This window comes from Rhamphochromis sp. 'chilingali' (genome assembly GCF_963969265.1).
Source record: "Rhamphochromis sp. 'chilingali' genome assembly, chromosome: 18".
In the NCBI taxonomy this organism is placed as follows: Eukaryota; Metazoa; Chordata; class Actinopteri; order Cichliformes; family Cichlidae; genus Rhamphochromis; species Rhamphochromis sp. 'chilingali'.
Genome location: NC_137945.1, coordinates 2,747,971 through 2,763,214, shown reverse-complemented (window position 1 = coordinate 2,763,214; position 15,244 = coordinate 2,747,971). Strand labels below are relative to the sequence as shown.

At 41.6% G+C, this 15,244-nt stretch overlaps 1 protein-coding gene across 1 annotated transcript in view; it reads right to left on the bottom strand.

The window, feature by feature from the left end:
* LOC308385565 (sodium channel protein type 3 subunit alpha-like) overlaps positions 1 to 15,244 on the bottom strand; it is a 268,750-nt gene that overhangs the window by 118,457 nt on the left and 135,049 nt on the right. The window contains exons 10-14 of the mRNA XM_080864556.1: positions 9,252 to 9,393; positions 8,467 to 8,664; positions 7,363 to 7,545; positions 7,028 to 7,285; positions 6,548 to 6,673 (exon numbers count right to left, since the gene is read on the bottom strand). Coding sequence (XP_080720682.1) covers positions 6,548 to 6,673; positions 7,028 to 7,285; positions 7,363 to 7,545; positions 8,467 to 8,664; positions 9,252 to 9,393 — 907 coding nt within the window. The remainder of the gene's footprint in view (positions 1 to 6,547; positions 6,674 to 7,027; positions 7,286 to 7,362; positions 7,546 to 8,466; positions 8,665 to 9,251; positions 9,394 to 15,244) is intronic.

The following is a 15,244-nucleotide window of genomic DNA, read 5'->3' as shown; positions in this document are numbered from 1 at the left end:
GTCAGGGCTGTCACACAGAAGTCCCAACATGCCTAGATCATATAGGTCGGGGAATGGATGGTGCGTAACCCTTTAAGACCTACCATAGAACCAAGTCCGCCAGAGCTTATATTATATTTTTACATGTTGTAGTGCCATTTATGGGAGCATTTCAAGTTGCTATACACCAATGCAACCATTAAAGCCTAAATTGTAATAATATGCCTGCATTAAGTGCATAGTAATTACATAAATTGCAAAAAAGTGCAATAAACTACAAAAAAATTGAAAATCGTTTTTGTTTTTTTAAGATAAGATAAGATAAGATAAGATAACCTTTATTAGTCCCACACGTGGGAAATTTGTTTTGTCACAGCAGGAAGTGGACAGTGCAAAAGTTATGAGGCAAAAATTAGAATACAATAAGAATAAATACAGTACACAGCTGTACAGAATAGAATAAAATAATATACTATATACAGTAGAATAAAATAGAATAAAAATATACAATAAGATAAAAATAGAATACGAATGCTATATACAACATATATTTCTAGTTAGAGAAATTTAAGAGGCTTATCCCTCAAAACTGTAAATACAAAAAAGTTGCACAAAATAGTTTCCCACCAAAGGAAATTTATTTTGAGTGTCTTCATAGTTTTATTTTTGAAATACACCAATTTTTATACACTGCAGGAAAAACGAAAATAAATATTATAGTGCAAATTTGCAAAAAAGCAGCATATGCATCAAAATAAACTATTTCCAGCAGTGCAATATGAGTCCTCAGCATCCCAGAAACGACACAGAAAGTCATAAAGTCAACGATAACTTTTAAAAAGACCAGTATAGGCTCTTGAGGCCCTCATGGTAAAAAACTACATTTCCGCGGACATGTGATAGTTCGCACTGACGTCTATTCCAACGTAGGAAGTGTTATGAACAGCTGATCGGATCGGCAAAGCGTGTTTCTGGAATATTATGTTTTTGTTGCTGCAAGTGCTTTTTATGCAGTTTTTGCAAAGCTATATGTGGAAGGAAACCGTGACCGAGGACAAGCTGATGGCATAAGATGTAAGTACAACTCCTCCGGTTTCATATGCAAAAAAATTATTGCGCTAGCTCACGTGGTTGCAGTGCAGTTACTCTGCTCTCATATCATCTCAATTTAAAATGTGAACATCTGTCTCCTCAAGAGTGTCTCCTCTCTTTTAGGTGTAGATGTGGACCCTACTATGGTGTGTCATGTATCTGTGGTCCTTTGGGTGATCCTATATCCCAACCACTCCTCACTGCATTGCACATCATGCATGACGTTGCTTAGTTTGGGAGTGGATGCTTTTGTCTTGGGATGAACCACTTTGTTATCTGGGAGTGTTGCTGGTTCTGAATTGCAGAAATTCAGGACTCCTGATCAACGTTTAGACCTGAACCCTTTTAGATAAGAGAGAACTTGATAAGTAAGTCCATTTGCCTTTGACTTAAGGTCCTTAGAATCCCATGAACTTGATGACTGAGGACCTACACGTCAAAATTCCATTCAGAAAAACCTGCATTCAGAAACACCCCACTATTGTCATTTAAACATTCACCACTGTACAAAGTATCAGTAGTGCTGCTTTCCTTAGTAGCTTCAGCAAATTCTATTTTCAGAAAGTATTTTTAGATGATCAGAATCCTGGGTGACTTCTTTCTAGAGATTTTAAGAATTCTTAAAAGATTTTAAGAATACTTGACCTCAAACAAATACTTGATTTGAATTCATCCAGGATTTTTGGCAGATGTACCTATGGTTTCAATTTGAAACTGCTAGGTTGCTTCATTCTTGAGTTATCGCATTTACAAAAAATTATGAAATATTGTCATCACATATTGTAAATAACTGCTCTTCTTGTATGTGTCTTTATTTAAAACATAACACACAATAAACAAAGTAACAGTGTGTTTAATCATGAAGCTGCACAGCATCATAAAACTAAACTTCCTGGCAGAACACTTACCCTACACCGAATTCAAGCCTACAGGTCTACCTAATAAAGCGAACTCTGAGTGTATTTAACTACTTTGCCCTGTTCTTCTCTTCTTCCTCCTCCTTGTTGTATAACAGTGAAGGTCTGGAAGCGGGTTATGAGCAGGTGGAGGTGACTGAACACCTCCAGGCGTGGAGCTGCTGTGTTTGTCCTGATGATACTCTAAACCCACTGCCTGACAGGGAAAAGACACCACTGTAAACAAGTATTAAAATAAGTGCATTCCCTAATGGCGTGGAGCTCGCTGCCTTTCAGCTGCCACAGGTTTTATAAGGCTCTGCTGTGAGAGTGAAGATGGAACCGAGGTAACGTTAAATTGACAGAAGTGTCTGAAAGCTGCTGTTTCAAGTGGCACTGTGCTGCAAGACAAAGACACTGAAAAAACCATTCTCACCCTTACAAACTCGAGATGTCATTTCAGAGTAACTAAAAGCTTTTCAAGAACAACGGGAAACTGTGAAAACCAGGAATGGTATTGATATTCGGAGAATCAGGACTTTGACTAAAGGAATCATCAAAAGATCAGAGCTCTGAAACAAAAAATGTTTATATTTAATTTGTAACTCCATTTTTTCACTCCATGAGTTTACCATTCAAGCCAGTAATTTCACATTTCTAGTGATTAAGATCTAGTTATCCAGACAGGTTCATTTCTTTATGTTCAGGGTTATGACAGGCAGCACGGTGGATCAGTGGTTACCACTAACGCGTCACAACAAGAAGCTTGGGGCTTGAACCCTGTCAGAACCTCTCTATGTCACATTCGCATGTTTTTTCCCATGGTTGTGCTGGTCCTGGAGATCCAGTTTCTACCTTTATAAAACATGCCATCTTAGCCGAGGACACTCTCCTGAAAAGAGATTTTACTCTCAAGATTTTCACATTGTGTTTAACCTCCTGAGACCCGAAGTCTTCCACGACATGCATTTTTAATTTCTCTTTGATATTTGGGCTGATTGGGGCCCGATGAATGTAAGAACGAAGAATTACCAGATTTTTTTTACCTTATTTTTGTTTTTAAGAAAAATAAGAGCCTCATATGAGGATATTCGTTTAAAATTTTGATTGAACAGTAGCAGCATGATGTTATCGTAAGTGGATATCAGGCCCTTGTAGAGCAAAATTGAGTATTTTGGTCTAAATAACCCAAAATGTGATGCCAGGTCCACATATTGTTACACATGGTTAAATAAACATTAACAAACAAATAATTATCTGAATTGCCTTACTTTTCCTTTAATGACAACAGATTGCAAGTAACCAAAATTCAGCTTCTAAACAAACATCTATGTGGAAGCAGCTCTCCACTCAGTGCTGCAGAGGCAGGATTCACATACGAGTCCCTTCAGTGTTTAACAGTGAGCGTGCCTCGTGTGCTATGAACTGGTCTGCATTGGTGCATCATATCTTTATTCTCTTCCCCCTCCTGCCCCCCCCCCCCCCCTCTTTCTTAAATAGATAACTATCATATCTGATATCATATCTCACAGTACAATAATATTGAATGGGTTGCATTGTTGTATTTTGTCATGTTTCTCAGGTCTTTGTCTGAATTTCTACGAACATTATTGCTAAGGATTGTCTTATTGCATTGGAGTCACACTGGGTTAAATATGTACACTTGGGTTTTAAGGGGTATTTATTATTTTCTTCTTTTTTTTGGGTTGTATGGAAGCCCCAAACGCAATTTCATTGTTCTTGACAATGACAATAAATAAATAAATACTAAATACTGGTCATTGTAGCAACACCACATAACTCACAAGACAAGCTTACAGACTTCAGTTAGAACTAGAAAGCCAAGCTTCCTGTTACTAGCTTTGGTCATTTACGACATTGTGAGTGCTCAGTGCAACAATCAACCTCTGCTTCTCTGAAGATCCCATATCACTCCCGTTTTGGCCTCCCTTCACTGGTTGCCTGTAAGTTTTAGGTTTCTTTTTAAAGTTTTAGTTTTAACCTTTAGGGCCCTACATGGTCAAGCCCCCCCAGTATATATCTGACCTGCTGAAACCACATTGTTCTTCCCCAGCTCTAAGGTCATCAGATCAGAGATTGTTGGTGGCCCCACGCACTCGATTTAAAACTCGTGGTGATCGGGCCTTTTAGGCAGTGGCACCGAGGTTGTGGAATTTTCTCCCACTGGTTTTACGCTGTACAGACTCCATTGATTCTTTTAAAAAGCAGCTGAAGACATTTTTATATGGGCAAGCTTTTAATTAATTTGTTGTATTTTACTGTTTTACATTGTTATTTGTTGTATTTCCATTCTTTTCATTTTTCTTTTTCTTTTTTGTAAAGCACTTTCTCATTTTTATCTGTGAAAAGTGCTATACAAATAAATTTATATTACTTACTTATTTACTCTGACTTTTTTTTCAGAAGTTCTTAAACACTTCAGTTGGAGGAAACTGGACTACATTTTTAGGATCTTGAAGATGTCCCACCACTCATTCACCCTTTCAGTTCTAAGAACTGATGGAGAGTACCACTTATTTAACTTCTAACCAGGTTGTCATGGAGGCAATGCTGCAAGTTGTTGATCAACCATGTCATCAGCACTGAGGTCACATGGGTCTCAGTGTAAGTTGGGGTTGAATCACCTGGGAGGGGATCTCAAGACGGGGTTACAGATGGCTGATGGTGTGCAGGGTTCCTACACAGACAAAAACTAAAGTGCATACACCATCCTATTGTATCAGACAGAACCCTGTCCAAATATGATTTGTGAACAGCACTTGGACTACAAGAGGAAACCACAAAGCTTCTGGTACCAAGAATCTTGTTGCCTGTTTGCAGATTCTACAGATTCATATGCTGATATTCTTACTGTGCAGGTATTCGTGCTGGGTATGTTATGTCATTTGTCCCCATTTAGCCAAAAAAAAAAAAAAAAGTGCAAAGCAGCACGTAAACACCTGTTTCTGGATAACACATCTGCACAGGCAGACTTTCTCACCTTTTCTGCATGTGTTTGGTCAGTGAGTCATGCAGAACGAGTGTGATCTGATTATCATCTTGACTGGACATGACCCGGGATACATCTATGTACTGCATGTTTCCAGGCGCACAGCTGACTGCCGGATGTCAACAGCCTTGGTGAAAAAATATGTGCAGCGCAGGAAGCAACGAGAATGAGCCTATTTTAGGATTTCAAGTGAAAACTGTACATTAGTTACTCGTGGCATCAGCACAGCCCGTGTGTGCATGTTTGTAGTCCTGTTAAATACGAATACTGTCTAATGCTGAGTTAGTGATTCTGGCTTCAGTATAATTGTTGAGCCTACTGTACATTCGATGTTGTGGCTCATCAATAGACATCAGTGTTGACAGACTGGGCAGTTTACTGGGGTAAAAACATGTGGACATAGCTAGCTTGACATCGACCTTTTGTTTGTAGACTTTAGCTTGTTAACCACATGCTGAGTCATGAGCCAGTGCTCATTAAAAATGCTCCAAAGGCTCCAACACCTCAAACATGGTCCAGAGGTCCAGTTCAGAGACTGAGTTAGTTGAATTTAAGCCTAGCAGACAGCTAGCGGCTAGTTGGCATCCACCTGTCAGAGACATCCCAAATAATACAAACTTTGAACCTCACTGCAATTTAAACAGGCAACCCAGCTCCCCCCTCACAGTTGTACCAGGCTATAAACATGTTTATTTTTGCTATAAAGTTGGGAATGTTAATATGGGAGTCACTGGGAACTGATTCACTTTTGGACGGAGCTTCAAGTGGACATTAGAGGAACTGCAGCTTTTTCCTGGCTCCTTTATGGCCACTTTCAGCTGTCTCTTGATAACGTTTGTGGTGTGAGCTCTATTTTATTTGGATGCCAGCGAGCACTAGTTAGCTGCTATCTGTGTGATACAGTTCATTTACCGTGTTGGTGACTTCTGGCACCAAAAACCAAAGATAGCTTCTGTCAAACTGCAAAAGTTAACGATTCAAAAGTGTCTCCTAGTGACAGCTCTGTGTATCCATACATTTTGTTATACAGTATAAGGTTTGAAGGCACTTTTGCTTCATTTGACAAATGTCACAACCTATCAAGATCAACCTCAGCTTAGTCCACACTCCCCAACAGTTTTGCCCAAATTTGGACTTTCTGACACCTGATTGGCTCCTGGTAAAATATTTATCACTGTGTGAGGTGAACACACAGTCTGAATGAATCTATATCAGTTAGCTCTTCAATGATGTCGGTAACTGCACACAAAGTTCAGAGTGTGTGTGGAAATAGTCTTGTGTGTGTGTGTGTGTGTGTGTGTGTGTGTGTGTGTGTGTGTGTGTGTGTGTGTGTGTGTGTGTGTGTGTGTGTGCGCCCACGTGTATGAGCAGATGGGGGGAATACCATGGCACTGTTATCTGAGATGGTTGATATGAGTGTGTATGTGTGTGTGTCTTTAACCCATGATATCAGAGTGGAGTTATGCAAAGCGCTGATTCATAATTCACATGTCTGAGTGTTGGATGGCTGCAGGCTCCACCATTGTTTCCACTGCAGCGAACACACACACAGTCAGCACACGGAACTCACACTCTCCTCCTTGACCTTCTCCATGGTGCAAGCAGGCAGCTGCCCCTGCAGTGGCGGTGGGGAAACCCCGTTCTGGTCCATGGCAACAAACAGCTTCCCGTTGATGTTTAGAGTCGGATAAAAAACCTGGAAACACAAAAATCACAGAAGCATAACTACAGTGCCCCAGGAGGGACAAAATATTGTAAAGAAAAAACTCCATAAAGTGGAAAAAAACAGAAGAATTTCTCGGTTTATAGATACATTTACAATTTGTGAAGAAAAGAAATTAGAATTTAATTATGTGATTAGATTAATATGGTGTATGGTACAGCCTGAAGAAGTCACTTGGATGAACGATGGAACGTTTCTCCCAACGTTTCCGAAAACATTTCGCCCAGATGAACAGAATCAACTTTCTGGGAAGAACTACAATAATCTGAGAAATAAAAATGCTTCATTAAAAGGCTCTCATTGCCACACATGAGCTGTTACGCTCACCTGGGAGCTCCGGCTGGCCGTGCTGTAGGTGCTCGGCCTCCGTTTGGGCCACGGTTGGGGCAGGATGCCGCTGAAGGTTCCTCCGCTGTAGGTTCGACTACCGACGCCCTCCACCACGTCGCCCGGTACGCTGTACTCGTCATCGGCCATCTCTCCCTCCGACCCTCGGCTCCTCAGTCGGAAGTTGAAGATGGAGGAGACCTGACTGCTTCTCCGCGTCCTTGTGGAAAAGGAGCGTGCGAGGAGTGGGTGGAGCGGCTGGAGGAGGAGGGGGGAGTAAAGTAAAGTTTTGCACCGAACATAAACAATATTAAATCAGATCTTTCTCCACTGACCTTTCCACCATCAGTCAAGTCCACCTGCAGAAGCTTCTCCTCAGATAGGTTCGCCTCCACGTCCCCCACGCCCATTAGCGCCTGGCTCCGCCTTCGCTCCTCAAAGCTGTCCATTGGTTGGCCGAAAGGAGAGAGGTCTGGTGACATCAACGAGTCAGAGTCGGTAGCTTTTTGGGTGGCACCCTGATGAAAGAATTAATAATTAATACTCATATATTAATACATTTTCATTCATAAATGAGAATAAAGGACAGAAGGTGAAACAGAAGCCATGAAAACACTTATTTAAACACTCATTAGTTCACCTTTGTTGCTGTATTATTTTCACTGAAACACAGCAGTAACTGAGTTGGATTTATATCATTTATTTTACTTATAATTCCTGTACAGAGGACCAAAACTGCAAAAATAAAAATAATCCATTAATGTGACTCTTAAAAGAGCAATATTAAAAAAATCACTGATTTATTAACTATGACTTAAACTGATATTTGCTTTCACTTGTGTGTTTATTTGTAAATATTTACCTTTTTTTAAGGATATTATTTTATCTCCTATTTGGTTTATGAATCGTCTCAGTTTACAAAAAAACACTCTTTTGCTTTTAAAATTTGACTCGATTAATTTTAAAATTAGATTCATTTTCCCTTATTATGATGATTATTGTTATTATTTTTGACATTTTCATTTTGTATGTATGATTAATCATGCAAATGATTAAAACAGCCAACTTTTCCAGTGAGTAATATACATTTTAATTTCCATTAAAAAAAAACCTGGAAATTGAAAAGTGTTATACAAAAAAAAAATAAAGGAAAACAATACAAACAAACAAACAAACAACCCCACAAGGAAAAACCTTTGCTGACTATTTTCTCAATATTTATTTGTTAATCATCATATGATTGTAACCTTCTTCTCTGTATGTATTATTGGGTCTACCTTACAACGTAAAGCGCCTCGAGGCGACTGTTGTTGTGATTTGGGGCTGTATAAATAAAATTGAATTGAATCAATTTATTAGATATTTTGGCAGTTTCTGACCTCCACAGTCCTACACCGCACCACATGCTGGATAATCGAGCACATCAGATCATCAGTTACCTGTTGCTCTTTCTTCAGTATCTCCATAGCTTGCTGAAACTCCCGCTCTTTCTGGCAGGCCTCGGCGATGGTCGCCTGGTTCTGCTCCTCGTACGCCATGGCGACGACGGCCAAGATGAGGTTGACCAGGTAGAAGGAGCCCAGGAAAATCACCACCACGAAAAACACCATGTAGGTCTTACCGGCCGAACGCAGCGTCTGAAGACGCACACGTGGCGGGAATAAAATCGATGCTGACTGAAGTGCAACATTAAAAGTGAAGCAACACGGCTAATAAAACCCAGCTGGCTACAACAAGAAATATGCTTCATTTCACAGAGTGGTCAAAGTAAAGAACAGTGGCTCACAGATCCTTTGTTCACTGTGTGGAAAGTGAACACATGCCCACTGCATGTAGTATTATTAAACATAGTTACAGTGATGCACTGAGGACATCAAAGTTTCACAGAAAATTCTTTTTATGCATTTTTACCCTGCCTGCAGTTTCTGCCCATGGTTGCACTGACATGACATCACAATTGTGAGAAGGCCAATCAAATTCTGGATAAGGGACAGTGCCACCCCCGGCCCCGCCTTTAGCCTCAGCCCTGAGTCGAGAGTCTGACGCCAAACTTGTGTCAGAATGACATAATGTCAGGATGAGAACACGCTGAATTAGACACAGTCTAGATGTCTGTGTAGGCTCTTAGCCCCAGTCTAGATTAGACACTGGAAGAAGAGACACTTTATAAACTTCAATCCAGGTTTTCTCTGACTTTAACTGATCGATTGGTCATAAGGCTTACCTGGTGGTAGAGGTTTTCCCAGTAGTCTTGCGTCATCAGACGAAACAGGGACAGAAAGGCCCACCCAAAGGTGTCAAAGCTGGTGTAGCCATAGTTGGGGTTTCTTCCTGCCTTCAGACAGACAAACCCGTCCGGACACTTTCTGCAGCACAGACACAGAAACATAACGTGACTCTTAAAATCTGTTTCACTTATTATCAGCAGAAATTTTTACATATAAATATTTTTTGTGGATGTTCAGGATGTCGTTTTGAGGACTTTGGAGTTGCCAATCATGATGTGATCGGGGGTGGGCGGTTATGTAACTGTAACTACTGTTTCTCTGAAATGTGTGATTTTGGGAAATCTAACACCACTGGTTTGTGCAGAAAGTAGGTGTAGGGACATTTTGAAAGCTGAGACAGTTCAGAGGATTCAAAAACACCGTCTGTGTGTCTCTCTGCCGTCTTTCCATCCGTCTTTCTATTAATTCTGTGCAAAAAACAAGAAACCAAAAAAACGCTCTGTTTCCTCATCGGTGTTTACGACCGAAGGCTTGTTATGGTCGTGCGATTGGGACCCGCCCACACGTGTCGCCGCAGAGACGGGGCAGATAGCACCGGGAAGGCATTCATCATAATTGATATTCCACATTCATATCCCGTCACATTCATCGCCGCCCACGCGGTCACATCTGAACCGCTGATGCGCAGCAGTCCCATGGGTGGCGTGCTGGTCAGTGGAGGGAAGGCTGCTGCTGCCCACAGCAGCTTACAGTGGGACAGACACTGAGACCAGATGATTAGAAATTATTAAGTAGGAGGGAAAAGGTCAGAGGTACAGAAACCTGAACATATCCCTTCATATCGCTGATGATTAAACGAGGCACGCCGGAGACTAATCATGCAAAACTCAAAAACAAGTATTCATTCAGATTTTAGGTAAAGTGACTCTGCTGTGACTCAGAACTGAACAAAGTTACTTTTTTGGCCTTTATTATGCAATCAGACAGAAGAGGTTTGCAATCAAAACAATAAATCAGAGAGCAAAGCTGCAGACACCACACACAGAAATATTAGAGGGTGAGCCCAGAAGTTTGATTAGACAGCCGACAACCACGAGCGTTTGAGATGTTACAACCATCAGCCACATATAAGGCGGTCTTCAGATCCTAGGCAATTCAACCCCAACTCACACCTTGACCCATGTGACTGAGTCACACGATGGTGGGTCGGCTCAATGCCTCTCAGGACCACCTCTAAGGTTAAAGGCCCACTAAACTAGGGTCCGCTTGCGTCACTGAAACGTAAATGACATTATCAGACAGAGGGTCTGCCTGTGTTTTGTGATTGCACGGACTTGTCCACTGAGAATTTACATTATAATGCATCAACTACACGTGCACCCAAGCAGCGGACTTCTGTCAGGTTTCCAGCTATCTGTGTTTGCAGCCAAGTACTTTCCAGGATTAAGGCCTGATTTAGACTTCCTGTAGAGCCTGAGACATAACCTATATAAGTAGCAAACACTGTGGCCAGCATTTATTCTGGTACGGATGCTCTATGTGTTAATTTTATTGACATTAGTCCAATAGTTTGAGTCCTTATAATAATGCTATGACTATTATTTTTAAATCCTGAAGCGTAAATTCAAAGACTGAGCAGAAAAGTATCTGGACATGCACAGGAGGAATCAACGCTATTGAACAGGCCAATCGCAATAGCTGCAGGTCGCATTGACACAGCGTGTACTTACATTTGTAGGGATGAGCTGAGACGTGAAATGTAACTATGCACCTAACACCAACAAGACCAGCTGTCTTCAATTCAAGGACAACATTCACAGTCTTCTGTATTTTATGCTATACAGTATATTAGTCATCTAAACAATAATTCATTCAAAACAATGCCAGCAGCTACAAGCTGACAGACTGATGCGGATGCAGAGTGACAGATCACTTGAGATCACAATAGAGACACACAAGTATTTCCATACACAGCTCAGATCCACAGTCAGAATGTTGTATGCTGATTCATATTAATGTTTTCACTAAACACGCATAAAATGATCGGCGAACAGATAAAACACGGTGCACAACAAACAGCATTAAAACGACCCAGTTATTTAAAAGAAAAGATTTAATTCTCTGGAGCCAACGGACACATCACCACGTCCGAGTCACGTGAGAGATTTAAGACGACCTAGCTGTGAGATGCAGCCTCGCTGGGTCTCCGTTTCAACCTGTGTTGAAAGTGCAAACTTCACATTTTATACCAGTTTTTAATCCTAACGTCATCCATCCATCCATCCATGTCTGCACATACCAGCTGTTTGTATGCCCACATTCAAAAACAGAATAAATAAATACATAACTAAAAAAATGAGGCCACTTTCAGTTGGTTAACAAAGAGTTACCAGAGCAGGTGCTCTGCATACTTCATCTGGAAGGTTTCTTATGCCAGATGCACAAAACCCCAAATGCCCGGGCCCAATGGGTTTTTTTTTCTAGACATACAATTTGTCCTCAAGAAAAGGCAAAATCTTTGGGTCCTTTCTGGGCTCAGATGGAGGTCAGCAGATTTTTGGAGGATATATGATGGTACGATCCACAGATTAGAGTGAAACAGACTGTCTTGTGCAAATGTTCAACAACTGGAGCATAAATTTTGTCACAATGCCCTAAATAATTCAGTCATTCATGTCAAAAAATGTAGATTGTTCACTTTTAAACCGAAGAACCAAACCGTGTTCAGAAGTTGAAGACGTGTCACACCTGTGGGTTTGTTACCTGGTACAGAAGTGGAGGAGTTATGATGCATGCAGGCGAGCGTGGCATTAGCAGAATCACGACCACCACGCCATCAGCAAAGCTCTGGTTGAACAAAGCTCTGAGTCACAGAGGAGCTTCAAGCTGAGTCACAGAAAAGACTGCCGCTGTGCAGAAGCTATCTGGGGAATCAAACCGACAACCACACGGTCACAAGCCCACTGCGGTGACCCGGCCTGGCTGGCGCCGCCCCCGCTGGGCCGCTGCCACCACAGCTGGGATGCTTTTGAGTAGCGGCTGCCGCTGACTCATTGCCGGCCAACCCGCCTGTATGTGTTATCGCCTTACTCCCCAACATTTGGTGAGTGCTGGTGATGTTAAGGACATGTGTAAATAAACGATCCAGTTACATAAGGTTTACATAATGCAGCTGGGAGCGCTTCTACTTCTGCACAAAAAAGACAATACTGTAGTTTAAAAATCATCCATAACAAACGAAAAAACACTTACGCAACGTAGATAATGGCAACTAATGCATTTCAACATGACTGCCAGTAACATCTGAATTTATTAAAGTTGATTTGCTGCATGAGTTTACAGGAAGAGCCCGTTACAGGTTAACAAAAAAGGCAGAAATTGTGGTTTGTAGCAGGTAAATGATGGAGAAATTCATAAAGCATTACAGTTTAATGCAGCAGATAGGACGCCTTAGTCCTAAATATTTACACAAACCAGCGTGAGTCATCACACTGCAGTGAAGACATGCTGTATTGACCCACGCCAGGCTGTAATTGGTCAGTAATTATTACAGTCTCCACAACCGACGCGGGCCCATTTTCAAAAGCTTTTTCTTAACAGCTCCTAATTTTAAATTTGGCCTTTTTTTTTCCTTTGCCTTTTATAACTTTGAACATCATCTTCATCTGCATCATCATCATCATCTGCATGTCAAGCCTTCACAGTCCAACACATACATGCTACTTAGGTTCTTCTTTCAGGTTCTGTGTTAGGGGCGATCACGGCTCAAGAGTTGGGAGTTCGCCTTGTAATCGGAAGGTTGCCGGTTCGAGCCCCGGCTCCAACAGTCTCGGTCGTTGTGTCCTTGGGCAAGACGCTTCACCCGTTGCCTGCTGGTGGTGGTCAGAGGGCCCGGTGGCGCCAGTGTCCGGCAGCCTCGCCTCTGTCAGTGCGCCCCAGGGTGGCTGTGGCTACAATGTAGCTGCCATCACCAGTGTGTGAATGTATGTGTGGATGGGTGGATGACTGGATGTGTAAAGCGCTTTGGGATCCTTAGGGACTAGTAAAGCGCTATATAAATACAGGCCATTTATCTGCCTGATTGCAAAAATCTTAACTCAGCACAGATTCAAACCTGTAAAGTTCAGCAGCTGATCCCACAATCACTGATATTTCACATTTAATTTTCTGTCATTAAACTAACACAATACACACTTTCCAAGGTTCAACTAATAGATGCTCCCTCCCAGAGCCCTGGCATAGACCTTTCTAAACATAATCCATAATCACTTTAAAATATAGATCATGCATTAAAACAACAAAAAAACAAACAAACAAACCACAAATGACTTGAAAAAATCTATTTTTGAACAGGAATTATGCTAATTATCAGTCGTAGCTGTTATGATTTGTCTAAAAACCCAGCACAGCTTTGCGGGGGTCTAAAAACTCCTTGAGCTCGGTCCTTCAAGTCAGCGGTCCCCAACCCCCGGGCCTCGGACCGGTACCGGTCCGTGAGTCGTTTGGTACCGGGCTGCGAGAGTTGAGTCTCAGGTGTGAAATGTATAGTTTTCAGGGTTTTTATCGGTCTTCAGCGTTATTTTGTTATCGTTTTGATCGTTAACTCGGTTTTCCTGGGTCTTTTCACGTGTGTTATGAATAAATCTTCTTTTTTTCAGTACAGGTACTAGTTTTATTTTGTTGTATTTATCTGCGACACTTTAAAGGCCGGTCCATGAAAATATTGTCGGGCATAAACCGGTCCGTGGCGCAAAAAAGGTTGGAGACCGCTGCTTTAAGTGCTTTAAATGTGCAGGACTGTGGCTCTGTGAACATGGACTCTCAGGAGTGGAGCTCAGAATGACGGATGCTTGTCTGATCTGTGACAGCACGGTTTTTCAGACTCTCACACTTAAAAATCTTTATGTAAACATCTTTGCCATCTTCAACCAGAGAGAAAATGTGAGCAACACCATTTATGTGAGTCCTAATAAGTGATGAGGTCATTTATTTGGGTGGATTTCAGCTTCAAAACAAATCAGATCAAAACAGATCACTGATAATGTTACAGCAGCATTTACCAGACAATCCCTCAGATCAGCACTTATGCTAAAGGCGACTGGACTTATTTTTCTGTTAGATCTGTTTCTTGAAGAAGTTGAAGCAGTTCCTTGATCTAAATGTGACACATGTGAAGAACACTGCGAAATAAAGGCCTCAGCTGTCAAGTGGACTTGAACCACGGTCCTTCTTGCTATGATGCAACTGCGCTAACCACCACACGACCGCGCCACGTGAGTTCTCTCTGGTACTCTGGCTTCCTCCCACAAACATGTCCGGCAGGTTAAGTGGTGATTCTAAACTGGTCGCATGTTTGGATGCGAGTCTGAATGGTTGTCTCTCCGTATGTAATGGGTGTACCCCGCCTCCCGCCCTGCGACAGCTGGGATAACTCCAGCCTAACCACAGCTCTGAACTCGACAAGTAGAAGAAAGTGGATCTTTGTATATGCAAGCCTGGGCTCACCCTGAGTTTCATTGATTCTTTTTTAAATCAGTTAGACGAACACTTATGCAAGAGACTTTTAAGAAGTATTATTGTAGAAAGAGGGAATGCATGAGTGCAAGCAGGCTGTCGTATGCGAGAGCTAAAGCGGTATATTCTAATGTGTGTCGTTTTTAAAAGCCGGCCACACATTACAGTAAGATTTGTTGAGTCCCACATTGCTCCACACAAATATCTCTCTGTCTCACTTTTGATTTGTTGGGATCTGGTTAACGTATTTTCACCATTACAGATGCATTACAGAGTAAATGAAGTGACTTCTCATGCTGAGAACAGAGCCCAACAGAAAAAAAACAGCAATAATCTAACAGAAAAAGCTACAAGAGTAACTGTCTACACCAACATCACTGCAACACAAATCTGTGTCGGTGCAATAAAAAGATGCAAACGAGGCTGATAATCCAGACATCAGAGTAAGGAACCAGACGGAGGGACCAACTGATTG